Source organism: Callithrix jacchus, chromosome 21 (genome assembly GCF_049354715.1).
Source record: "Callithrix jacchus isolate 240 chromosome 21, calJac240_pri, whole genome shotgun sequence".
NCBI classification, from domain to species: domain Eukaryota; kingdom Metazoa; phylum Chordata; class Mammalia; order Primates; family Cebidae; genus Callithrix; species Callithrix jacchus.
Window position 1 is genome coordinate 36,398,820 of NC_133522.1, and position 23,769 is coordinate 36,422,588.

A 23,769-nucleotide genomic window follows, 5' to 3' on the forward strand; every position below is an offset into this window, starting at 1 on the left:
CAGAAGAAATTCAATGTCCTTGCTCAAGTAGGCTTTCAGGAAACAAATAGGGAAGATTTCTCTTCTCTTGACCTTTTGTTTTATTCAGGCCTTCAATAGACTGAATGATTCCCATCCACATTGGAGAGGGCCACCTACTGAGCACACTGATTTAAATGCTTATCTCCCTTGAAAACTCTCAGACACACTCAGAAATAATGCTTAATCTGTGTAGCCCTTGGCTCAGTCATGTCGATGCATAGAATCACCATGGCACCCACCTACACAACTAACTGATAAATTATCAACAGCATTAGGTTTGCCATAGATTCAGAGATACTCGCTAATCCACCCAACTGGATAGGGTTTGAGTTTCTTAATTCTTTCCCTTAGTAGATGTTGCTGTCTGCATCTTCCAAAATATAAAACAGTTAATCTCTCTTTTGTTGGATGACTGGCTTTCCTAATCTGTCATGGATTTCTGGGTTTATTTACAAACCCCCACTACCTCCTCCATACTGAGTCTCTAAGGTAGCTGAGTTGCTAAATCTGCTATATATATGGTAATTTTTTAAGCCTCACACCTTTAATTTATTAACTTAGTAAGGCTCACAGTAGCACTATCATTATCGCTTCATTCCTGAAGTTGAAGAAACTGAGGTGGTTGAATAATTTGTACACAGTCACACACCTGGAATTTAAATAGCCGTCACCAAGCAAAGCTAAGATTTCAACTCAAGGAGCTGGAACCAACTCAAGGACCTTCAAAAGTTATGCTCTCAACTACTACCTTATTTTGCCCTGAAAAAATGAGAGATCCCTTTAAGAGCACACTCAAAGTTTCAGAATAGCCAAGCTACCTAAGTAAAAGTAATCAATCTCTCACACTCTGACTCTACGGTCTTATGATCTTCATATAAGTAAATTTTCCATCTTCTGTTGATTACGGCTATGAGTTATTCTTTTCTTGTTCACACTGTAAAAATTATAACAAGAGGATATGTTTTCTCTACTTCAAAATATTTATACTATTTTCATTATGTAACAAACAAAGAAACAAAATCCCTGTAACAGAACACCCACAAAAGGATTAAATAAAACTAATTGTGCCAAGTCCAAATTTTGCTACCAAAGCAAATTTATTTAATACAAAAATGTTTTCCAAATTCAAAAAAATGCTTAAGAGATAATGAAAACCGGGGGAAAAATCCAGCAGTAATGAATGAAGTGAAGAAGCTAAACTTCAGTTCATTCTATTTCAAAGTTTCTGGTTGCTACGTGTTATAAAGTCCATGGAGGTAAAATTCAAAATTACCTTGTGCTTTTCAAGCAATAGACTTAATCTTATAGTTAATTTAAGAATGTTGTGATTCAATGGCTAAAATACAGATGGCCAGTGGGTAGGCCTAGATTTTAGTTGTGGTTCTGATGCTATTAACTACTTGGGCAACCACTGATAGGGTTGAACTTATCATAATTCACAGGACTAGGTAGGCTTTTAGATTTGCTTTAATTCCAATATTTTATGAATTTCTGCTGCTAGTAGCACATTAGTTAATAAAACAGATCCAATGCTAAGTATTTCGAAAGAAAACAACTAGTAGTCAAAGTGTGATGTTTCCTTTAAGTATTCATGTTATTTCCTGGCTACAACTCTTATGGCTCTATAGCAAATGGTATCCTAGTGTTCTAAAAGAGTTAGCATGCTTTCCAGCCCCAGGTTACCACCAGACACACACAAAAGAACAAGAAAAAAAAATCTTGTCTTTGGAGACAGTAGTAAAATAAGACATCTTCATTTACTTACAAACATACATACAAAATTTTCTATCTAAAGAAATACAAAATACCTAAGTATCTCAAAATTAAATTCATCCAAATGAGAATATGCCATCTATTCTACAGATCTTCACTTACTAGGCAATGGAAAACCACCAGTAACACAGCAAGTAGGTTCACAAGTGCTGGAAGAAGATTCCAGGAGTTGTGGCTCAGGTGCAACATTGACCAGAGGTCCACAGGAACTGGATTCCGGGTTCTGAGGCTGACACTGGCTAGATGTACATTCCGGAGTTTGGCAACTTTCAGACTCAGAAGTCTTGGGTGGGCAACACTTTCCCTCGAGGCTTGTAGGTTGGCAGCTCGGGCCTACAAACCCTGTCTGCTGAATGCTTCCTGATTGGCAAGGCTGAGAAACACAAGCCAACCCTGCTGAAGAACTTTCTGATTGGGACGCTGTCCTTTCACAGGGCTTGGAATTGGAGTAAGTTGTTTGGACAACTCCGGGGAGGCAGATACTTTGCGCACAGCTCTCTTCTGTGGATAAGTCCTGTTCACAATTGGTCATTTGGCAGCCGGTGGTTTCATCGCAGGTTTCTTGAAAGTTGTTCAGGAGCCAGGTTCTGCTATGGAAGCTGCTGGGCAAACAAAAACCATCTTCAAAACTTATAGGATTAGTGCCATGTGTGATGGCAGAGAGAGGTGGGGCATTGTGGAAGCTCCTGAGTGCATGGCAGTGGCTATGAGGCATATTGCTAAAATTCTTAAAGTTGGTTGTAAGGACTCAACATACTGAGTTCGAAAATGGAATTCTCGGCCGGGGCGATTATATCCTCAGAAACCTGGGCGTTGGCTTCCTTCAAGATATCTTTGCAACTCATTGCTTAAACTAATTTGAAGGATAACATCTCATTAGCGCTCTGGTTATATATGAAGATTATGTCTTATTAACAAAGATGTAAGTCCATTTTGAATCTTCAAAATGGCTTTTATGTTAGCTCTAAAGATGACTCATTCAAGGTGGGGTTGGTCAAATGAGAGTCTAAACCTATTCACCCAAGCTAACACTTTTTTTAACCACCATGACTCTGTACATTGGTAGGTGGACAATGAGAAATGCATGGGGCAGTGGCCAGTTGAATGCTGATTAACATTTAGCTCTAGTTTTGAGAGCTGCCAATGTAGCAGAATGTGGTAATCTGATGTCCAAGACATTTTAAGTTCGAATTGGATCCAACTGAGCCCAATCTCATTCCACTCAGATCTTGTTCTCTCCAGCGGATCAGAATGTGGGAGGACTCTGTGGTCACGTTCCCTCTCACTGTCCACGCACAGTACTGAAGGAGGCCATTGCCCTGTAAACACTTGTCTTTTGCCTAGCATTTGTTTACGTCATCTCCTTAAAAGTCCAGTTTAAAACACTTCCTTTTTCTGAAGTCTTCCCCCATCGTCCCATTGAGGAGTTATTACTTCCTTTTCTGAATTACTAATGGATATAATTCCTTTTCTCCATACTTTACAAAGTGGGGTGTTTGCTTGTGTTTGTGCTTCTCAAAGGTTGGTCATTTTCCTTTATGACAAACGTGCTTCAGATGTGTTTTTCATCTTACTCTATTCTGCGTTTTGTTTACTGACTGTAGACAGATGATCAGCTCCTATGCTCATTGCACTGGTACATCGTACTTAGCAGAGTTTCATACTCAGCACAGAACCGACCAGCACAATTTCTGTAACATATTCTATAGAATACTTGGCTCAGCTAATGCCAATAAAATAAAAGTATATTTATTGCAGTATCCTAGACTCCCTTTCAGAGCTCTGAAGAAGCCCTAGAACATTCAGCAATTCTCAGTACTCTTATGGAAACACTTCCATGACATGTGAAAGAATGAGGATATTATATATTTAAAAGGGCACCTTTTAATACATTCAGCTTTATAGGCTGCACACTCATCTTGTATACAATACCTTTTAACACACGCAAGTCATTTATAATTTTGAATGACCACACTTATATGTTTAAAGATCTCACTGTGCCCTCCACATGAACCCTACAGCCACCCATTTGATTCTTACACATATTTGTATTTATTATTGCAAGGAGGCTTCATTATGGCTTGTAACTTTATTGCTTCAAGATACCAAATTGATTCTCATTGTTCTTAGAATAAGATCCTTTTCCTTTAGCCTATCCTACAGTATTTTAAAAGACCTGGCCATGGCCTATTTCTTTTTCTTTTCTTTCTTTTTTCTTTTTTCTTTTGAGATGGAGTCTTGCTCTGTTGCTCAGGCTGGAGTGCAGTGGCATGATCTCAGCTCACTGAAACCTCTGCCTCCCAGGTTCAAGTGATTCTCCTGCCACAGCCTCTCAAGTAGCTGGGATTACAGTCAGGTGCCACCACACCCGACTAATTTTTGTATATTTAGTAGAGACAGATTTTCACCATGTTGGCCACACTTATCTCGAACTCCTGACCTCAGGTGATCCACCCGTCATGGCCTCCAAAAGTGCTGGGATTACAGGCATGAGCCACTGCGCCTGGCTGTGTTGGTATGTTTTTAACATGGAAATTGAAACCAATTTTCAATGTCAACACAGAGTCCTCTTGCCGAATTGTGTAGGCATAGGCAGGACACCATCTAGCCTGAAATTTACAGAACTGTCTCCAGCCAGCAGCCTTCTTATTAATTTCACAATGTGCAGTCAATTAGTGAGTACTTGTGCAGTCCCTTCAAATTTTATTATGGTGATGTTAAGTCTATCATTTGTGAATAAGGCCACTCCGTGAGTTATTTTCTCTTTGGAATGAGGCAATAACTAGCACATTTTATTTAAGTGAGTGTCAAATTAATAAGTGTTTCAGTATATAATTTTGATTCAATTAGTAAACACAGATTTTGGTTGTTGCTGGATTTATGGAGGGAGTTACCTATGGAATGACGTAGGCTAGAGCAACTGGTCACCTTGGAATCGTTTACATGCAGCCTACTAAACACTGAATATTAGCTTTGTAAGCATTTGAAAAATAACGATTATGTAGTTTATTTGCTGGCATTCTTGAGAACTAGATAGAACTGGTTACCTATTGCATACAGTAACTGGATACTCTTGCTTCTAAAGGGTTTAACAATTTCCTGGTCTCTCCTGGTGTTCAGATCATTCTCCTGGAATGATTTCAGCTGCAGTGGCACCTCCTAACCACCAGAGGGTGGAATATCAACATTTGGTATGAGGAAGCAATTAAATATAAGAATTCTAGAGAGAATGCCAGCATTTTAAGCCAATACTTTACAACCTCAAAGTGTAACTTTGAACAGGTTCCATAAGTTTTCTATGTCGTGGATTTATTATTTTAAAAATTAAAATAAATGAGATATTATACATGGTACCAGATTACCTGCCACGTGTTGAATGATAAATAATAACAGCCATTATTACTGATCAGGTTAGAAATCTTCATGCAGACCAAGACACTTCTCATTATAACATCAATCTAGGATTGATATAAAATTATAAGGGAAAACAAGCACAGTTTAATTTAAGTATGTGTTAATTTTCACATTCCTTTAAAGGTTGAATTGTACTTATTCCCATTAATGATGGAACTTGTCTCCATCTCTCAAGAGCTCAGCATTCAGTAGTTTTAACATTGAATAATTTATATGTCCTTTATATTTGATCCTATGGCTATGCTAATCTTCTTAGTCACTTGTTTAGAAACATTAAAGTGAAAGAAAATAAAATAACTAGTCACTCTCGTTTGTTTTTTTAGAGGCAGGGTCTCACTCTGTAGCCCAGGTTGGAGTGCAGTGGTGTGATCACAAAATTGGCAACCTCGAACTCCTGGATTCAAACTATCTTCCTACCTTGATTTCCTGAATAGCGAGGACCACAGGCTCACACCACCACCGCTGGCTATTTTAAATTATTCTGTAGAGACAGAGGTCTCCCTATGCTGTCCAGGCTGGTTTTGAATCCCTGGCCTCAAGTGATCCTCCCACCTTGGCCTCCCAACATACTGGGATTACAGACATGAGCCACCATGTCTGGCCTAGTCATTCTCTTCATCCCAATGGTCCCACAATTTATTTATCTCATTCTTGTCTTAGTTTGATCTCATCAACCAAACTTATACCAAATGCCCTAAGTTAATTTAATCCATTCCTCTTCTCCATTCAAGGAGTTTCATACAGAACCGTGGCATAGCCATGGAGGAATACTAGACAAAGTGTGAAGAGATCTGGCTTCCAGCCTTGGCTCTATCAATTCACCGCATAAATTTGGACCAGTCACTCTGCCTCTCTGGATATCTTTTAAGATAATGAGTTTAAATTAGTTCAACCACTGTGGAAGACAGTGTGGCGATTCCTCAAGGCCTTAGAAATAGAAATTCCATTTGACCCAGCAATCCCATTACTGGGTATATATCCAAAAGACTATAAATCGTTCTACTATAAGGACACATGCACACGAACGTTCATTGCAGCACTGTTTACAATAGCAAAGACCTGGAGCCAACCCAAATGCCCATCGATGATAGACTGGATTGGGAAAATGTGGCACATATACACCATGGAATATTATGCAGCAATCAGAAATGATGAGTTCGTGTCCTTTGTAGGGACATGGATGAATCTGGAGAACATCATTCTCAGCAAACTGACACAAGAACAGAAAATGAAATACCGCATATTCTCACTCATAGGTGGGTGATGAAAAATGAGAACACATGGACACAGGGAGGGGAGTACTAAACACTGGGGTCTATTGGGGGGAAAAGGGGAGGGCCAGTGGGGGGGAAGCTGGGGAGGGATAGCCTGGGGAAAAATGACAAATGTGGGTGAAGGGGAGAAAGGAAGCAAAACACACTGCCATGTGTGTACCTATGCAACTGTCTTGCACGTTCTGCACATGTACCCCAAAACCTAAAATGCAATAAAAAATTTTAAAAAAAAGATAATGAGTTTAGATGAGGCACTCTCTAAGGTCCTTTCCAGCTGTCACATCCTATAATTTTCTGTCAGAATCTTAATAACTTAGAATTAACATTACATGACATCTTCTCAAATCTGTCTATTGGATGAAATCTTCATTTGTGTTTAAGACCATCTGATCTTTATTAAGATGACGTATGAAATTTTAACAGGACAGACCAAAGACTGAAGTCAGTAAATTATTAGTTCCCACAATGTTAGTCAATATCCACAACTGTAAAGTTCATAATCTTATAGTATTTAATCTTGTAGTATTAATCTCATAGTAATTGATCTTATAGTATTAATCTCATAATATTTGAGAGCAACTCTTGAGAATAAATAGAGTATATTTCTGCAGTCAAGTGTACATTGGTCTACCCCAAAAGAGCTTTTTTTCTGAGGGAAATGTATAACTTTTTTAAACATACATTCTATGAAATAAATCAAGTACCATATAACTCTTCTAAGACACTGTAATACATATAGAAAAGAAAATTTTAAGCCTTAGAATACTTCAAAATTCTCATGTGGAATATAGAAATGGTATTTTACCAGCTTTTTATGTTTCTAATGAGAAATAGAAACTGATATTTTATAATATGATAAATCATATGTGACATCATTTCTTCTCTGAGACTATCTCTCGATAATGTTGCTTCTTTGGCTAATTCTTGGTCATTTACAATTCAGTTATACAAAACATTAATTCAAATAGCCAAACAAAAAACAAAAGAAGAAAACATAAAAGTTGGAGGATTACACAGCGTCTATGCAGCTCTTAAGTAATTGGAGAAAAGAATGAACCATGGTGTTTTGACCATCTGAGCATTAGCATCCACGTTTTCCAACCCTTCGTTCCGTTATATCTTGGATGAGACAGTGTTATCATTTATTGTAGTAATTATACACTTTGTCTTTGATTATTTCCCCAGATGGAGTTGTTCTTGCCTTCCTCTGAGGTTATTAGCTTTGAGTGAAGTTATTTTCCTGTTTTTGTGGGGTCTAGAAATGTGAATTTGTTTTTGAGGTGTCTCACTTCTATAGGCACTGGAGTTGTGACAGTGCGTCATTAAGACATTGAGATTGTGCTAAATCAATTTTGATGATGATAATCAGAGGATTGATGAGAAGTAGCTTGTCTAAAAAGAATTCCACTAGCAAAAATGAATACATGTTTGGTATCATCGGCATATCCTGGGGACTGTCACCCAGCTCAATTCCATTTATTTAGTTAAAATTTATTTATATTTTACTGAGTACAGGCATACCACATTTTATTGTGCTTTTCTTTACTGCACTTTGCAGATACTACGTGTTTTACAAATTAAAGGTTCATGGTAACACTGAGTCAAGCAAGACCATCAGCATCATTTTTCCAATAGTGTGTGCTCACTCCATGTGTCTGTGTTACATTTTGTTAACTCTTGCAATATTTCAGACTTTTTAATTATTATTACATCTGTTACGGTGATCTGTGATGTTTAATTGTACTACTGTAATTATTCAGGAGCACCATGAACGGCACCCATATAATGAAACAGGAAAAGTTCTTTTATCCCCCCCTTGCAGGGTGTGAGATGGGGTTGCGGCTCGCTTCTGTGGTCACCCGCTGCTCAAACCTCTGGGGGAACAAGCAGATGGGTAGGTTGTGGGGCTCCAACCCCACAGCAGAATCTAGGGGTGAATGTTTACAGCTGAAGCCCCAGTGGGTGTGTATTACAGCGTGCTCTTTCAAGTTAGCCATCTGTAGGCAGCTTGTGTTAGTCAGCTCCTTTATACCCCCTGCCTTATCGCAAAGACAGAGGGCTTTCTGTATCCCAGAGTTTCTTGCCTTGGTGTACCAGAAGAATCAGATCACACATGGGTTTGGAGAATGAGTGCAAGGTTTTATTGAATGGAAGTAGCTCTCAGCATATGGGGGAGCCAGAAGAGAGATGGAGTGGAAACGTGGTTTCCTCTGGAGCTGGGACTGCTCAGTGGCCGGGCTCTCCTCCAACTGCCCTGGCCAAACTTGGCTTTGTTCCACTGGTAGATGGCCTGCAGGTCGGCCAGCGTCTGTTGGTGTGCTCTTACACCAGTACATTCCTCTGACATCCAGCCACTTGTGTCTTTGTCTGCTGGTCTGTTCCTCTTGACGTCCAGATGCTTATGTGCATGCCCACTAGGGTCTCGGGGTTTTTATAGGCACAGGATGGGGTTGTGGCAGGCCAGGGTGGTCTTGAGTAACGCAACATTTGGGCTCAAAAATAGAAATGCCTGTCCTCACCTAGGTCCGTGGGCACAAGCCCAGGGGTGGAGCCATAGCCAGGGACCCACCTTTCTCTACCCAGCACTTCCCGGCCCCATTCCCATATCAATAAGACAACAAACTTAAGAAATAAAATGTGTGTGTGTTATGACTGTTCCATCTAATGGCATGTCTCTGTCTCTCTCCCTTTCCTCAGGCTTCCCTATTCCCTCAGACACAACAGTATTGCAATTAGTTTAATCAATAACCCTAAAATGGCCTCTATGTTTTCAAGTGAAAGGAAGAGTCACATGCCTCTTATTTTAAATCAAAAGCTAAAAATGATTAAGCTTAGTGAGGAAGACAACTTTGAAAGCAGAAGGTCTGGCAGGGGCTGGACTTCACACATGAAGTCTGGCAGCTGGTGGGGTCCCAGCAGGTGTCCTGACATGCCTTGTACAGAGAGGAACCCAGCTGAGAGGTCCTGAAAGAGCGGAGGTCAGTGCTATAGACCAGGTTGCTGGGGTAGGGAGAGCCATAGGAGGAGCCTGGGTAGCGCAGGTAGCCCCCACAGGAGCAGGAGGAGAAGTTTCCAGAGCAGCAGTTGCCGGACATGTTGACAGGAGATGTTAGTTCAGTTGAGTTGCACTGAGAAGACGCCCTGATGCCCCTGCCTGTGTCCAGTGATGTTTATACTCTCACACTGATGGGCGTGATGCAGTATCTGAGACCTTCCCCATTTTTGTGTATGCGTTTTCATCAAATGACTAAGTAACGTAGTTATGATTATAACTCAACACATTCATTTGTCCTTAACAGCAGTTTAATCATTCTGGTTTATAGAAACCCATTGGCTTATCTGTCTGTCTTTGCCTCTCTCTTACTCTCCCTCTCTGTCTCTCCCTCTGTCTCTGTCTTTCTCTCTCTTTCTCTCTCTGTCTCTCTCTCTGTCTGTCTCTCAGTCTGTATTTCTCTGCAGAAATAAGGGGTGGTTTGCTCTCCAAAACATTGGTCATGATACACATAGTATCTCCCACCCCTTTTATTGAGCTTGAGTGTGGGTATTCTGAACATGAGGGTGCAAATTCTTACCAGCAATGTACTCCTGACAGTCATCAGTACCCACCCCCATTATTTACAGGTTTTATTAAGCATTAACTATGTGCAATGACATTTAAAAGTGCCTTATGATTTAATCTTTGCAAAAATCTTATGAAATACACATTGTTATAATCAATTTAGAAATGAGGCCATGGAGGCTTGAAGAAGTTATATAACATTCAGGTAATAAGTCAAACAATCATGGACTCCATGTCATCCCACGTGTATCTGTCTTTGAGGCTAGCATGAGCCACAATGCTATACAGACAATTTGTGAAGCTTGTAATTTCTGCTCCCAGAATCACATGGACAATTGAGTATGCAGGTGAAAAAAAATTCATGGTGTTAATATTTGCATTTCATCTGATATGTCTACTTGAGTATTCTTACCCCTTCTATGAATTCCCAAAATATAGCCAGCTGAGGGGAGAGGTTCTTAATTGATTTTTGTTATCTTTCAGTATTCAGAGTTACTATGGAGATGCTTTCTTACAAATTATCTTCTATTTATTGTCTCATTCAGCTTATTCTCTTTAAACAACTAGTGCGTTATCCACCACGGAGTTGTTAGATTCTTTTTCAATGTGAGGCAGGACATTCTTTGGCAAACACAAAATTTCACTGGGAATAATTGCTAAAAATGGGTATACCTTTACTGAGTTGACTATCAATAAAGTACACTTGCAAAAACTTGAATTTTGATAGAGTGCTGGCCTTTGTGAACTCAGTTGGGAGTGAGAAATACGACGCCTGCGAGAGTGATTCATTTCACTTTTTGTTGAGCTTCTCTTGTTCATGCTTCTAGAAAGACAAAGCAACATAAAAACTACCATCATAGTAAGTAGTTAAAATTGCCACTGTAAGAAAATCCACGGTATAAAGAAAAGTCTTGGAATTAGAAATGTCTTTTTCCCCCCACTTATTACCATATCCAACTTCTGCCTTAAAGCATCTTTTAGAAATTGAAAAGCAGAAAGCTATTTATGTAATCTGATCTTTTCAAACTGTTTCATAGATGATTTTTTTTGTAATCTCCTGTAGTATTTGCTTATCTGGCAACAATGGAATAGTTTGTCTATTGTTTTGCTTACAAAATTCTACCAAATGTATTGCTCATATTACACCAAATCCCTTTGTGAAAGATGTACTAGAGTGGATTCAGTTATGTCAAACTCTAACAAAATGGTGACAAGAGAGGCCCCACAAAAAAATCCTCATGCATACATGCTGTAACAAGACTTATCACAAGAACTTCTTCAAGATTGCGGTATTTCAGAGAAATACCTTCCAGGACAGTTTCCTGGCAACAGCTGTCTTTACCGATAAACAAAAGTCAGCTCCTGCAATGAGCTTTTGACCTGTGAACCTTGTCTCAAAGCAGCTTACCTAGACCGGACCTCTCCTTGTATTTAAAAACTTATCCTGTGCCCTGACCCTGTGGAGGTGCCTATGACCCATCATCCATCACAGTATGCATGTTCCTATTTTCAGTGAAAACTCATTTGTTCTGAAGAGCATGGGTGAGTTTCTTTTTAGGTTGACACTCCTCATCCCTTAATGCCAAAGTCAAACTCCTCATATCAGAGAGGTGTTCATCTAAACTAGACTTTAGATCTTCAGGAGCAAAGTCTCACTATTTGATAGTCCAGTTCACACACACACACACTGGAGGAATTGCAAGGGATGTGTTTTGAAATGGCTCATTCAGGATAAGTAATATTTCAGCTTCCAGGGCAATGACACATGTGAGAAGAACACGATACACAGAAGTTTTGTGGGGTCAGTGATAGTGATTAGTCTCCTTTTACCTAATTCCTGGCACATCATGGATGCTCATCCATTATTTATATCAAATAATTAACTTTTTAAAACTTTCACTCGAGATACATGTATTCACATGAAAATAATGTTTCTGCTTTTAAAGTTACCTCTAATTAAATTTAAAATGAATATTAAATAGATCTTTTATAATGAACATATCCCCAAGTTAATCATAACCAGTAAGCCAAGGTCTGTTAAGCTAGAGAGCCACTTAGTAGATGGATGGAGGATGGAAATTATGGTTTTAGTGTGTGGGGGCATTTCCCAGACAATTTTTATACTCCTTGTATGTGAATGTGCACTTACCCTCTTCTCATTACACAAGGCAGCAGGAACAGTTAAACCATAACTGCTAAAGGTGTTCAGTTAGCTTAGCAAGAAGTCTGGGTGCAACTTTACATTGCAGTAATATCTTAATTATGGCCTCTTTCCGTTTTTATTACAGACGCAAATACCGTAACACTACACAGACATTTTTCTTAGCTCAAATTCTCCATCACAACCAGCTATATACCAATTTTCCTGAATCACTGTGGCATTAGTCTTTTAATTAGTTTTCCTCTATTCCTGTAGGCATATCAGTTTTATTTAGGGTATGTCCAACAGTCTACTATAGCCGCTAGTATTCTCAGATATTTTATAATTTCTCAAACTCTACATAGTTTTTTAAAAGATAAAAATAACTGCACTTTTTAAAAATTAAAAATGTACATATGTTACTTTTGGAATTTGGAATACTCTTACAAAAATAGATATTACTATACTTTTTCAAAAATTAATATTCAACATGTTCAAAAATTAAATTCAACAAATTTAAATATGTCATTTAAGGCAATGCAATGGTTTCATTTATTTATGTTGAAACAGGATCTCACTTCCATGGGCCAGGCTGGAGTGCAGTGATGCACTCTTGGCTAACTGCAGCCTGGCGTTCCTGAGCTCAAGAGATCCTCCCACCTCAACTCCCAAGGAGCTGGAACTACAGGCATTCATTTCCAGGTCTGGCTATCTTTTTTTTAACTTTTAGTAGAGATGTGTTCTCTCTATGTTGTCCATGCTTGAGCTCAAACGCCTGGGCTCCCTGTCTCAGCCTCCCAAAATTCTAGGATTACAGGCATGAGCCACTGTGCCAGCTTAATCCAATAGTTTTAAATATAAGGAGCCACATCTTTATTAGGCAAACTAGGAAACACCTCTGTAAGCATTTCAACACATTTAAATATATTCACCATATATATATATATACACATAAACTTTGAGAAAGGTAAAATATCATGGTCATATATATGTACTAAATTAGAAAATTTTGCCAAAATACTTCGCATCACTTCATGTCACCTTTTTATAAAGCTGTTTGGACTGAAAGTGCTTTCGTAGATTTCACACTAATGCTTGATTGATAGCATGTTTATGACATAGTTGAAGGAGCTATAATCACAGAATAATAATTTGTCATCTGAGGAAAGGATAATCATGCAGTCAGAAAGATGCGAGCGAGCTTGGGATTGGAATGCAAGTCTTTGACTCTGAGTCCAATTCTTTCTTTCATTAGGCTGGTGCAAAAGTAATTGACTTTTGACATTAAAAGTATTTGCAGAAAATATAATTACTTTTGCACCTTACCGCATGCAAATACATGAACCTTAAGAATTACTGTATATGCTCTTCACTTTGTATTTCCATAAACATGGCCCTCTGTTATGCATCTCATATTTGTACATATGTCTCATTTGAAATTTTGAAGCTCCGTTACTTTGACTATATCAACATGTTCATTTTAAAAATCAAAATATCTTAAATAAATAAATAAATAAAAATAAAAATATCTTATAAATTTCAGTGCCTGAAGTCATCCTCATTATATGTTCTCAATCTATACCACAAGCAGAATTGCCTTTGGGAATCCTCCTTAATTACTTTTCTTTCTTATTCCAATTGCTTCATTCTCATTCATTCTAAGGGCTCTTTCATTCTCAACCTTTTAAGCATGCTCAATCTTCTTCAATCCAAAAAATTTAAATAGTGCCACTTCCTCCATGATTACATAGCTCTTCTTATTTTATATCAGAATTATCTAAAGAGGCATGCCATAGGGCCAAGTGCGGTGGCTCAGGCCTGTAATCCTAGCACTTAGGGAGGCTGAGGCAGGGAAATCACAAGGTCAGGAGTTCAAGACCAGCCTGGCCAATATGGTGAAACCCCATCTCTACTAGAAATACAAAAACTCAGCTTGGCGTGGTGGCAGGCATCTGTTAATCCCAGGCACTCAGGAGGCTGAGGCAAGAGAATTGCTTGAACCCGTGGGTGAAGGTTGCAGTGAGCTGGTATTGCACTGCCCTCCAGCCTGGGCAATGGTAGGAGACTCCATCTCAAAAAGAAAAAAGAGGCATGCCATCAGTTTGTCAGCTACCTCACTTTCTATTTTCTTTTCAATAACTGATATGGTTAGGCTTTGTCTTTTCACCCAGTTCTCATTTTGAATTGTAATCACAATAATCCCCATGTGTCAAGGGAAAGGCCAGGTGGAGGCTTATAAGGGGCTCTTCCCCTTTCACCCAGCACTTCTCCTTTCTGTAGTCTTGTGAAGAAGGTGCCTTGCTTCCCCTTTGCCTTCCGCCATGATTGTAAATGTACTGAGGTCTCCCTAGCCATGCTGAACTCTGAGTCAATTCAACTTCTTTCCTTTCTAAATCACCCAGTCTCAAGCAGTTCTTTCTAGCAGTATAAAAACGGACTCCTACTACAATTACCATCTTGCTTCTGTCTGGCTTAAAACTCTTCTGGAATTGCTCTGATATGGTCAATGCTGCCAAACGTGATGTACATTTTTAGGATGATCCATGTGAATATTTAACCATATTCACTGCAGGTGACTATGTCCTTAATCTTAAATCATGTGCATCTGTACACTTCCATGATGTTGCAGTTCTAGTCTTCTATCTAACATTCACCTACTTCTTCGTTACTGTTAGTTGGATTTCTTTCATCGTGTTCCTTAAGACTTGGTGCTGATTACTGGACACATTCTCTCTATAGAGGAGACACCTCCCTTCCATGACTTCAAACACTACCCATATTCTGCAACATTCACATACTCAAATTATCTTTCTGGTCTGTATCATTTTTCTTTTTTAATTTTGGACTTAAATATCCAAGTACTTCCTGCCATCCACTTAGAGGTTTCATACTGGCGTGAAACTTTTATATGTATGACACTGAACTTCTGCTCTTCTCTAGTGGGGCAGAAAAGACTTTTTCTATCCTATTAGTAAACAGCATTTTCCACCCATCTAGTTATTTAACTCAGACAGTTTGGAATCCTAACATATGCAATCTGCCCTGAGCATTGCCCATTTTCTTTCCCAAATTTATCTTACATCTGTGTAGTCCTCTTACTGCTTTCTGTGTAGTCCAGGATTTCTCACCCTTGGTACCATAGGCATTTAGGGCTAGATAGGTTTTTTTGTTGTGGGGAGATATACTGTGCATTGTAAGATAGCTGGCAGTATTCTTGACCTCTACCCACTAGGTGCCAGTAGCACACCTCCCTCTTAAAATTACAATTAAGCATGTCTCTGAAAATTACATGGGGGAGAGAGCAAAGTTAGCCCTGGAGAAAAAGCATTATCCTAGTCCAAGGCAGCCTCCTTTCTTGGTGGAGCAATTGAAAAGGATATCAAGATTGTCTGCCTCTTTTTTAAAAAAAAAGTTTGTCTCCTCCGTTCTTTCCTTTATACTCCTAATTGACCTTCCTTTCTTCTCTCTCTCTCTTTCTTTCTCTCTCTCTTTCTTTCTCTCTCTCCTTCTTTCTTTCTCTCTTTCTTTCGATCCTTCCTTCCCCTCCCCTCCCCTCCCCTCCCCTCTCCTCTGCTCTCCTTTCCCTTCCTTTCTGTTTTCCTGCCTTATCTGAAAAAAATATATGGTCATATACTCTCCTGATCACAACTTCCTGATTGATTCCTGGTACTTTGAGGATGAAACGAATCCTCTATATCATCTATGAAGTTGTGTAATTGAGTCCCTGCTCATGTCTCTGACTTCATCTTCGTACCATATTCTTTCTCTTTCTCACAAACACACTGGTCTTTGTTCCACACTAAATTATCTCAAGCTTTTTCATACTTCAGGGACAAACTCCTCTCTGCTTTGAATGCTTTTTCTTCATCTGGATGAAAATAATTAAGCCTTTTCTCACCTCAAATCATTATATCACAAGATAAAGTAGGTTCTCCCCGGTTGTGATTTTTAAATTCTCTCTATAGTTAAATCTAGCATTTAAAAAAATTATTTATTTCTTTGTCCTCTAGACTAGAGGAGTGCTACTCAAACAAACCAGTCTGTGACAGTTCACCAATTGGCCATACGTTAAGTGTGTGTATCAGTATGCAAATGAATGCATGGCAATCTTCCTTAAGAAGTCTTGCATGATTATAAATTTCAGCTTAGGGAAATTATATGTACGATAACATATCTGCTTTACCCTTTACCCTGATCTATAAGCCACTCTTTGAATGACACATCTCTGAATCATAATCCCTAAAGTGGAGTTGGGGGGCAGATACTAACTGGATTCTTTCTTATTCGATATTAACGCTCAAGAGCAGTCAAAATTAATAGTTGCTGTTGTTCAATACTTAATGGTAAACTAAATAATTACAGGTTATATCATTGGTGAATATCTCCTATCTTATCCTGTTCCTTGACCTCTAAACTCTTGGATGTTTTACAACAGTAAACTTAGAGGAGTCTCAACTGCCTTCTTAATCAGTACCACCTGGCCCAGAATTGCTTCCTTTCCTTCAGACCCTATCTTGGTTACAGTATACCATCTATTGTCTGGAAACAAGATCCCTGGGAGATACCTATGACCTTCTCTTCCTTACTCCCCATGCCCAATCTTGGGTCAGTATGCTTTGTCATTCTTATCTTCAAACATGTTAGAGCCTTTTGGTTTCTCTACAGTTTTCCTATCTTGCTCTAACTTAGCTCTCCTGCCTCTGCTGTTGCAGGTGGTTTTCAGTGTGCCCTGAGACTTTGGTGTTACTTACCTAAACCTTATTTCCTATGCATTTTTCAGATGTCTTTTTCTTTTCTTTTCTTTTCTTTTCTTTTCTTTTCTTTTCTTTTTTTTTTGAGACGGAGTTTTCACTCTTGTTACCCAGGTTGTAGTGCAATGGCGCGATCTTGGCTCACCGCAACCTCCGCCTCCTGTGTTCAGGCAATTATCCTGCCTCAGCTTCTATGCCCAGCTAATTTTTTGTATTTTTAGGAGAGACGGGGTTTCACCATGTTGACCAGGATGGTCTCGATCTCTTGACCTCGTGATCCACCCACCTCGGCCTCCCAAAGCGGATGTTTTTTTCTAAAAGTCCATGTTGACCTTTGCAAACTCAAATTCATTTTCCTAAGTACAATATTCAAGTCACCCTATGATGTGATCCCCAATTATTTCATGCCTAGACTAATCATACACACATTTTATCTGAAAAGTATGCCAAATTGCTTCAGCTAAGCTAAAGTCAAAAGTATAGAAAAAGGTAGGCCAAGAGGCTCTGTTTCAAGAAGCTCAGCATCAGCAAAGAGTTTCAGAGTGAAGAGGTGAAAGATGAGGATGGGGACAGATGGACAGGATCCAGATTATAATTCACTCTGTAAGCTGTGGTGGGGATTTGGATATTCTTCTATGGTTTAAAAAACTCTGAAAACCAAAAACGTTTTAAAGAACCAACTTGTTGGTAAAAGATGATATTTAGATGTAATCTCATGGCTCAAACTGATGAAAATTATACATATTCGTTTTTTCCCTGCTTCATGTGGGTATCTTTATGTTGTGCTTCAGAAATAAATTATTTTTTATTGTGGGGTGTTGTCTTAGATTCTACTTGGGGTGTTCTATAATGTACAGTTTATCCACTCTACTATCATTCTAAGATGCAGAAATCTCTGGATTCTAACACTCATCTTACCCCATTGATTCCATAAGACAAAGTGAATATACAACAAAAATGAAACATTGACAGATAAATAAATATATAGATAACTAGATCAAATTTGCCTCCTAGAAAATGACTCTGGCTACAGAACAAACAATGGATTGGAAAGTAGTTTAAGAGTAAGAGTGGGCCCTGGGGTTCAAACTTGGGAAATATGATCCGATAGACTATATTCTTAACTACAATGCTCAACTGCCTCAACATAAGAATACTTATTAAAGTCATAAAAATATGTAGAATGAACTGAGAAGGGGACCTAGGGTGGTACCCTAAGAAAACTTTACATATAAGGATTGGCAAAGGAAGGGAAGCCCACAAAAGACTGAGGAGTTACCAGAATTGAATTAATGTTTTATAAATAAGGTGACAAAAGGTATCGAACATTGGCAGGAGGTTGAGTTAGATGTGTAAACCCTGGATTGTTAGCAACTAACCGTCACTATTAGCAGAGATCGTGTGTGTGTGTGTGTGTGTGTGTGTATTCTTAAACTTGGAAATGGTCAAAATTTCAACAGTGCCTAGTATATACAAAATACAAAATAAACAATTGTTAAACTGAGCCATCCAGTCCAATTTTTTAAATATAGTAATGTGAAATTTGAAAGCTAGAGAGATTCATTTCAAGTCAATTCAGCAAGCTTGCAGTGAAGTGTAGGCATGTGAGAGGTGAGGACAAGGAGGTAAGAGATAGCCGTATCCCTGAAGTTGGAACGTCTTAATCTGTCTCTGGAAAATGAGTGGAAATATGTTAACAGAAGATAAGTGACTTTAGAGAAAGTGTGTCATAGTCCATTAAATTCAATCACTTTTGCTGTTCTCTCGGACCCTGAAGCTACTATACAAAGCTAAACAGAGTCTTAAGTCCTTTGCATTTACATATTCTGAATTATTTTGAATCTTGTTAGTGTTTTATGTAGAAAAATAGTAATTCTTGGATTATAAATTATTGTAGACCATAGGATTTTTTTCGCTGCTTGTAGAAAGCGGGCTCTCCTTGTTCTGACTTTACACATTGCTTCTTACGAAATCAACAGCCAAGTTATCCAAATAGTAATTCGTCATAGTAAAATCCATGCAACCCCAGTAAGCCAATAACTAAAAAACATTCAAGGAAAAACTGTTTATACTTGAATTCCTTAAAAGGTTACTTTATTAATTAATAGCATTTCTGTCACATTGTATGCTGGCAAGAGCACACGAAATAGCCCCCTAATTTCTATTATATGTAACTTCTATTTTCTGACATTTGCATTTTTAGTGTAGTTTCTCAATGTTGATCACTTTTTGATTGTGTAATGGTAATAGAACCTTTCTCTCTAAGAGAAGCTGAGCAGTTTGTGGTCAGCCAGTTCCTAAAATGGGGTTTGTTGAGATGAATGTGAGGGAAAGCAGCATTTCCTGGAGGCGTATGAGGAGGCATTAAACTGATTTGTAGAAGTCACACCTGTACATTGGTCTACAATAAGTTGACAGGCTTTTCATAGTAGAGAAGTAGTTTGGATGGCAGGAAGCTGGGACTGTAATTCAAGCTTTGGGTACTACTGGATCTATAACTTAGAGATTGGAATTCATTGAATTCAGAGTCTAAAAACCACCCCTTGGTATAAAGCATGATATATGGCTGCTGGGGGTCTTATAGCAGCTTCTCTGAGAGTGGATACAGAAATCCATCTTGGTGGATGCTAGAAAAGCAGAGGTCAGTGGGGTGGACCAAGAAGCTGGGGTAAGAAGAGACACGGGATTAGACTGAGTAGACCAGTAGTTCCCAAGTGAGCAGGAAGAGAAGTTTCCAGTGCAGCAGCTTAATGTGTGACTGCTGTATCTGATTCATTTATTAGTGTCAAAGGGCGTCTAAATGTCACCTTATTGCCTAGAGGCATATGTGCTGTGACCCTGTGGGTGTGACCTTTTAGATACCCACCTTTATTGTTCTTCTGCCCTACAATTTGCAAAAGAACATCTTCTTAGTGTGTTGTCCAATTTCAGCTGAATAGATTAATACTGTTATAAATATGGATACTTGTATTTTATAGTGAAAAGTGAGTTTACTCTCCGTCTTGGACTTCAGATGATTGTTGCATAGTCAAAGCAATTGACTGATCGTTGCTAGCTTCATTTTTGACTGAGAGCATCACTTAGAGGATGCTGAGATATAGCTCTTTTTTTCCCTCCCTGCTTACAGTATTATATTTTATTGTGATTCTTTTCTCGGTCATTCCTAATATGGTTTGCCATATTACAAAGCACTTGCTTATGTTTACTAACAACTAATGTGTGGGATATAAATGGTGCATAAAGGACAAAGATAACATTGTATGATCACGATACTGGATAAAAATCGCATACATTTTATTAAAAAATAATTCTACTTGGCTCTCTTTACCAGCTGGATGGGTATAGAATGCCTTATATAAGTGGGCTTAAATTATATTAGCTAAAAAGATGGAAATGTCAGGCCAAATACTTTTTTTTTCTTTTTTTTTTTTTTTTTTTTTTTTTGAGACGGAGTTTCGCTCTTGCTACCCAGGCTGGAGTGCAATGGCGCAATCTCGGCTCACCGCAACCTCCGCATCCTGGGTTCAGGCAATTCTCCTGCCTCAGCCTCCCAAGTAGCTGGGATTACAGGCACGCGCCACCATGCCCAGCTAATTTTTTGTATTTTTAGTAGAGACGGGGTTTCACCATGTTGACCAGGATGGTCTCGATCTCTTGACCTCGTGATCCACCTGTCTCGGCCTCCCAAAGTGCTGGGATACAGGCTTGAGCCACCGTGCCCGGCCCAAATACTTTTAAAAAGTAATCTCGGCTGGGGGTGGTTGCTCACGCCTATAATCCCAGCACTTTGAGAGGCCGAGGTGGGCGGACCAGCCTGGTCAACATGGTGAAAACCTGTCTCTACTAAAATACAAAAAATTAGCCGAGTATGGCGGTGGGAGCCTGTAATCCCAGCTACTCAGAAGGGTGAGGCAGGATACTCGCTTGAACCCGGAAGGGGAGGTTGTGGTGAGCCGAGATCATGCCATTGCATTCCAGCCTGGGTGACAGAGCAAGGGTCTGTCTAAAAAAAAGAAATTAAAAAAAAAGGCCAGGCGCGGTGGTGGCTCACGCCTCTAATCCAAGCACTTTAGGAGGCCCAGGTGGGCAGATCACGAGGTTAGGAGATCAGGACTATGTGGTCAACATGGTGAAACCCCATCTTTACTAAAAATACAAAAATTAGCTGGGCGTGAGTGCACCTGTAGTCCCAGCTACTTGGGAGGCTGAGGCAGAAGAATCGCTTGAACCCGGGAGGCGGAGGTTGCAGTGAGCCGAGATCGTGCCACAACACTCCAGCCTGGCGATAGAGTGAGACAACATCTCAAAAAAAAAAAAAAAATTATAGTGTGAAAATTTTTAATGGCTCCTTAGGGATTGTGTTTATAAGCAGTAAAACAAATATGAAATCATTTTCTTCAAGCACATTGAAAATTGCCGAACAACTAAAAAGTTCCAAAGTAATGTCGTAGGTAGTCACATTTCCTCTTTATGTGAGAGGGAGCATTATACATCTACAGATGAGCCTAGGTATAGCAATGTGATGACCTGTAGAGGAACAGACATTGGTGAGAACAAGAAATTAATGGCAAATAAATGGGTCTAACCAGAAGGATCATAGAATAAAATAAATTTTGAAAATTGGATACATAAAAAGCATTAAGGGAATGGTGACTTAGGTTACATCCAGGATAAAAACATAAAGAATATAGAGTAAAACACATTTATCTACATATGTATGATGTTTAGGAGAAAGCAAATTACACTGTTGTGTACTCTAGTGGATATTTTAAATGTTTAGAAATTGACAAATGTACCGCCTAAATGTTTAGAAGCTTCTAAACATTTAAAATGTGCCAAGCAACTAATACATGCTGTTAAATGCCAAACGCATTTTAAAGGTTTGAAATGTGCTAAACATCTATAATTTCTAAACGTTTAAAATATTTTTAGCAAAAAAAATATTTAGAAATACGTTTAGGTTAAATATTTCATTTTAAGGTGCATAAAAGAATATGTGTATGGCTCACTTAAAGCATCCACATGCATTTAGTTTTTATAGTAAGTTGCACATATTTATAGTCTAATAATAGTTAACATTTATGGAGTGATTTCTATACTTAAGGAATTCTTCCCTTTTCTTCTCATATCCCATCATTAGCCTCTCTGTAACACCATGATAAAATTGCCGTTATCTCTCTTTTACTTTTAAGGAAATTGAATTTTTAAGAGGTTCTACAGTATTTACAAGGCAAATATCTGGTGTTGGAGTTGGAGATTCATATATATATATATATATATATTCATATATATATATGAAACATCATATATATGTATATATTTATATAAACACTGTACATAGTGAGACTCATAAAGTGAGACTAGTTCTGTCTGTCTCTGCAGATATATATGTATATACAGTGTTTATATACATATATGGTGTATATATATGGTTTATGTGTATGTATATTATGTATATGTGTACATATATATGTATATAGTATGTGTATATATATACATATACATAAACACTATATATATGTATGTATACATATACACATACATATATACATATGTATGATGTATCTTCAAGTTTCATATGCTTTGACAATTTAAATGGGTTCACTCTCACTGCCGACAGAGTAATGCACAGGTAAAAATAACACATTACGAACTAAATGCTTAAATCTTCTAAGAAATGTTTCTAAAGCACAAAAACTGAGAAGACCCTGGAAGTGTAGAAACCAAAGTAGGACACTGAGCATGACATTCAGATGATCAAGAGCTCCTATTATCTGGAGGACAGCATGGAAGACCACTCAAAACTTGGGATATCAGTTGGTTACTAGATCTAGCAGCCCTGACTCCTCTGTCTTTTTAAGCAGCGGGATCCTTACAAACTCTTTACCTTCCACTAGAACTATTCTAGCTCTTCTTTCATTTTAGGGAGATAGTTATTGTTAGTAATCAAGTTATGACTTAACAAATACATCTAGCCACTTAGGAATTATACACCCATGAACAGGAAGGACTCCTTTGGACAGTATCCATTCTACATGATTTCAGCAACTTAAGGGCAATGTGCCTTCATTTGCTATTTGCATTGGAAAGACTTTAAAGTTCAACATGCAAACATGATAACTTATGGTGTTCATTCATTTTGAGTTTCAAGATCATTAACAAGCTACATCTTGTTTAGGCATTCCCAACAGATTCATGGTAAATATTTGCTATTCGGGTAATGGATGCACTGCAAGCTCAAACTTCACCACTATGCAAAATATGCACATAAGAAACTTGCACGTGTACCATCTAAAAATAAAAAAAATTTTTTAAAATCATGGTGTAGTAATGATTATCTGTTACCATCAAGAATAGAATGTGTTAGTGACGATGATGGTCTAATGGGTGCCTGGTACATTCTGTTTTATTGTCGGCTTTTTTTTTTTTTAGTAGCTAGCATTATATGCTGCAGTAATTAACAGGGGTTTGCCCAGAATCCTATTTCAACAGATACAATATTACTTTAAAAAGGGTTTGTGCATTTATTTGTTTTTCTACCTGTTTTATTCAAACCCAACAAAACAATCAGTTAAAGCTTAGAAAAGCAAATATATTAATTTAGTTGCATTAAACTTTGTCACACAAAATTTATTTTTAGCCATAGTTGAAATAGCAATGATTTATTTGCTTATGCTTGAAATAGCCATGCCCTATGAGAATTTCAGTAATGCTGATCAAAGTCTTTTCTATGCTCCTCCTGCTTGCTAAAAGCCTAGTATGTGAACACTGACAAATGTATGACAATCATATACCGAAGGGAATGTGCTCAGAACAAAGAGGTGCTCAAAGGACAAA

General features: G+C 38.4%; 1 protein-coding gene across 1 annotated transcript; it reads right to left on the reverse strand.

Annotated features, from left to right (window-relative positions):
• Positions 1–1,759: 1,759 nt before the first annotated feature.
• On the reverse strand, positions 1,760–3,525 carry KRTAP27-1 (keratin associated protein 27-1). Its single transcript, XM_002761349.5, has one exon. It carries the CDS (start codon positions 2,507–2,509, stop codon positions 1,889–1,891), a length of 621 nt encoding a protein of 206 aa, XP_002761395.4. The 5' UTR covers positions 2,510–3,525; the 3' UTR covers positions 1,760–1,888.
• Between the last annotated feature and the right edge of the window lie 20,244 nt (positions 3,526–23,769).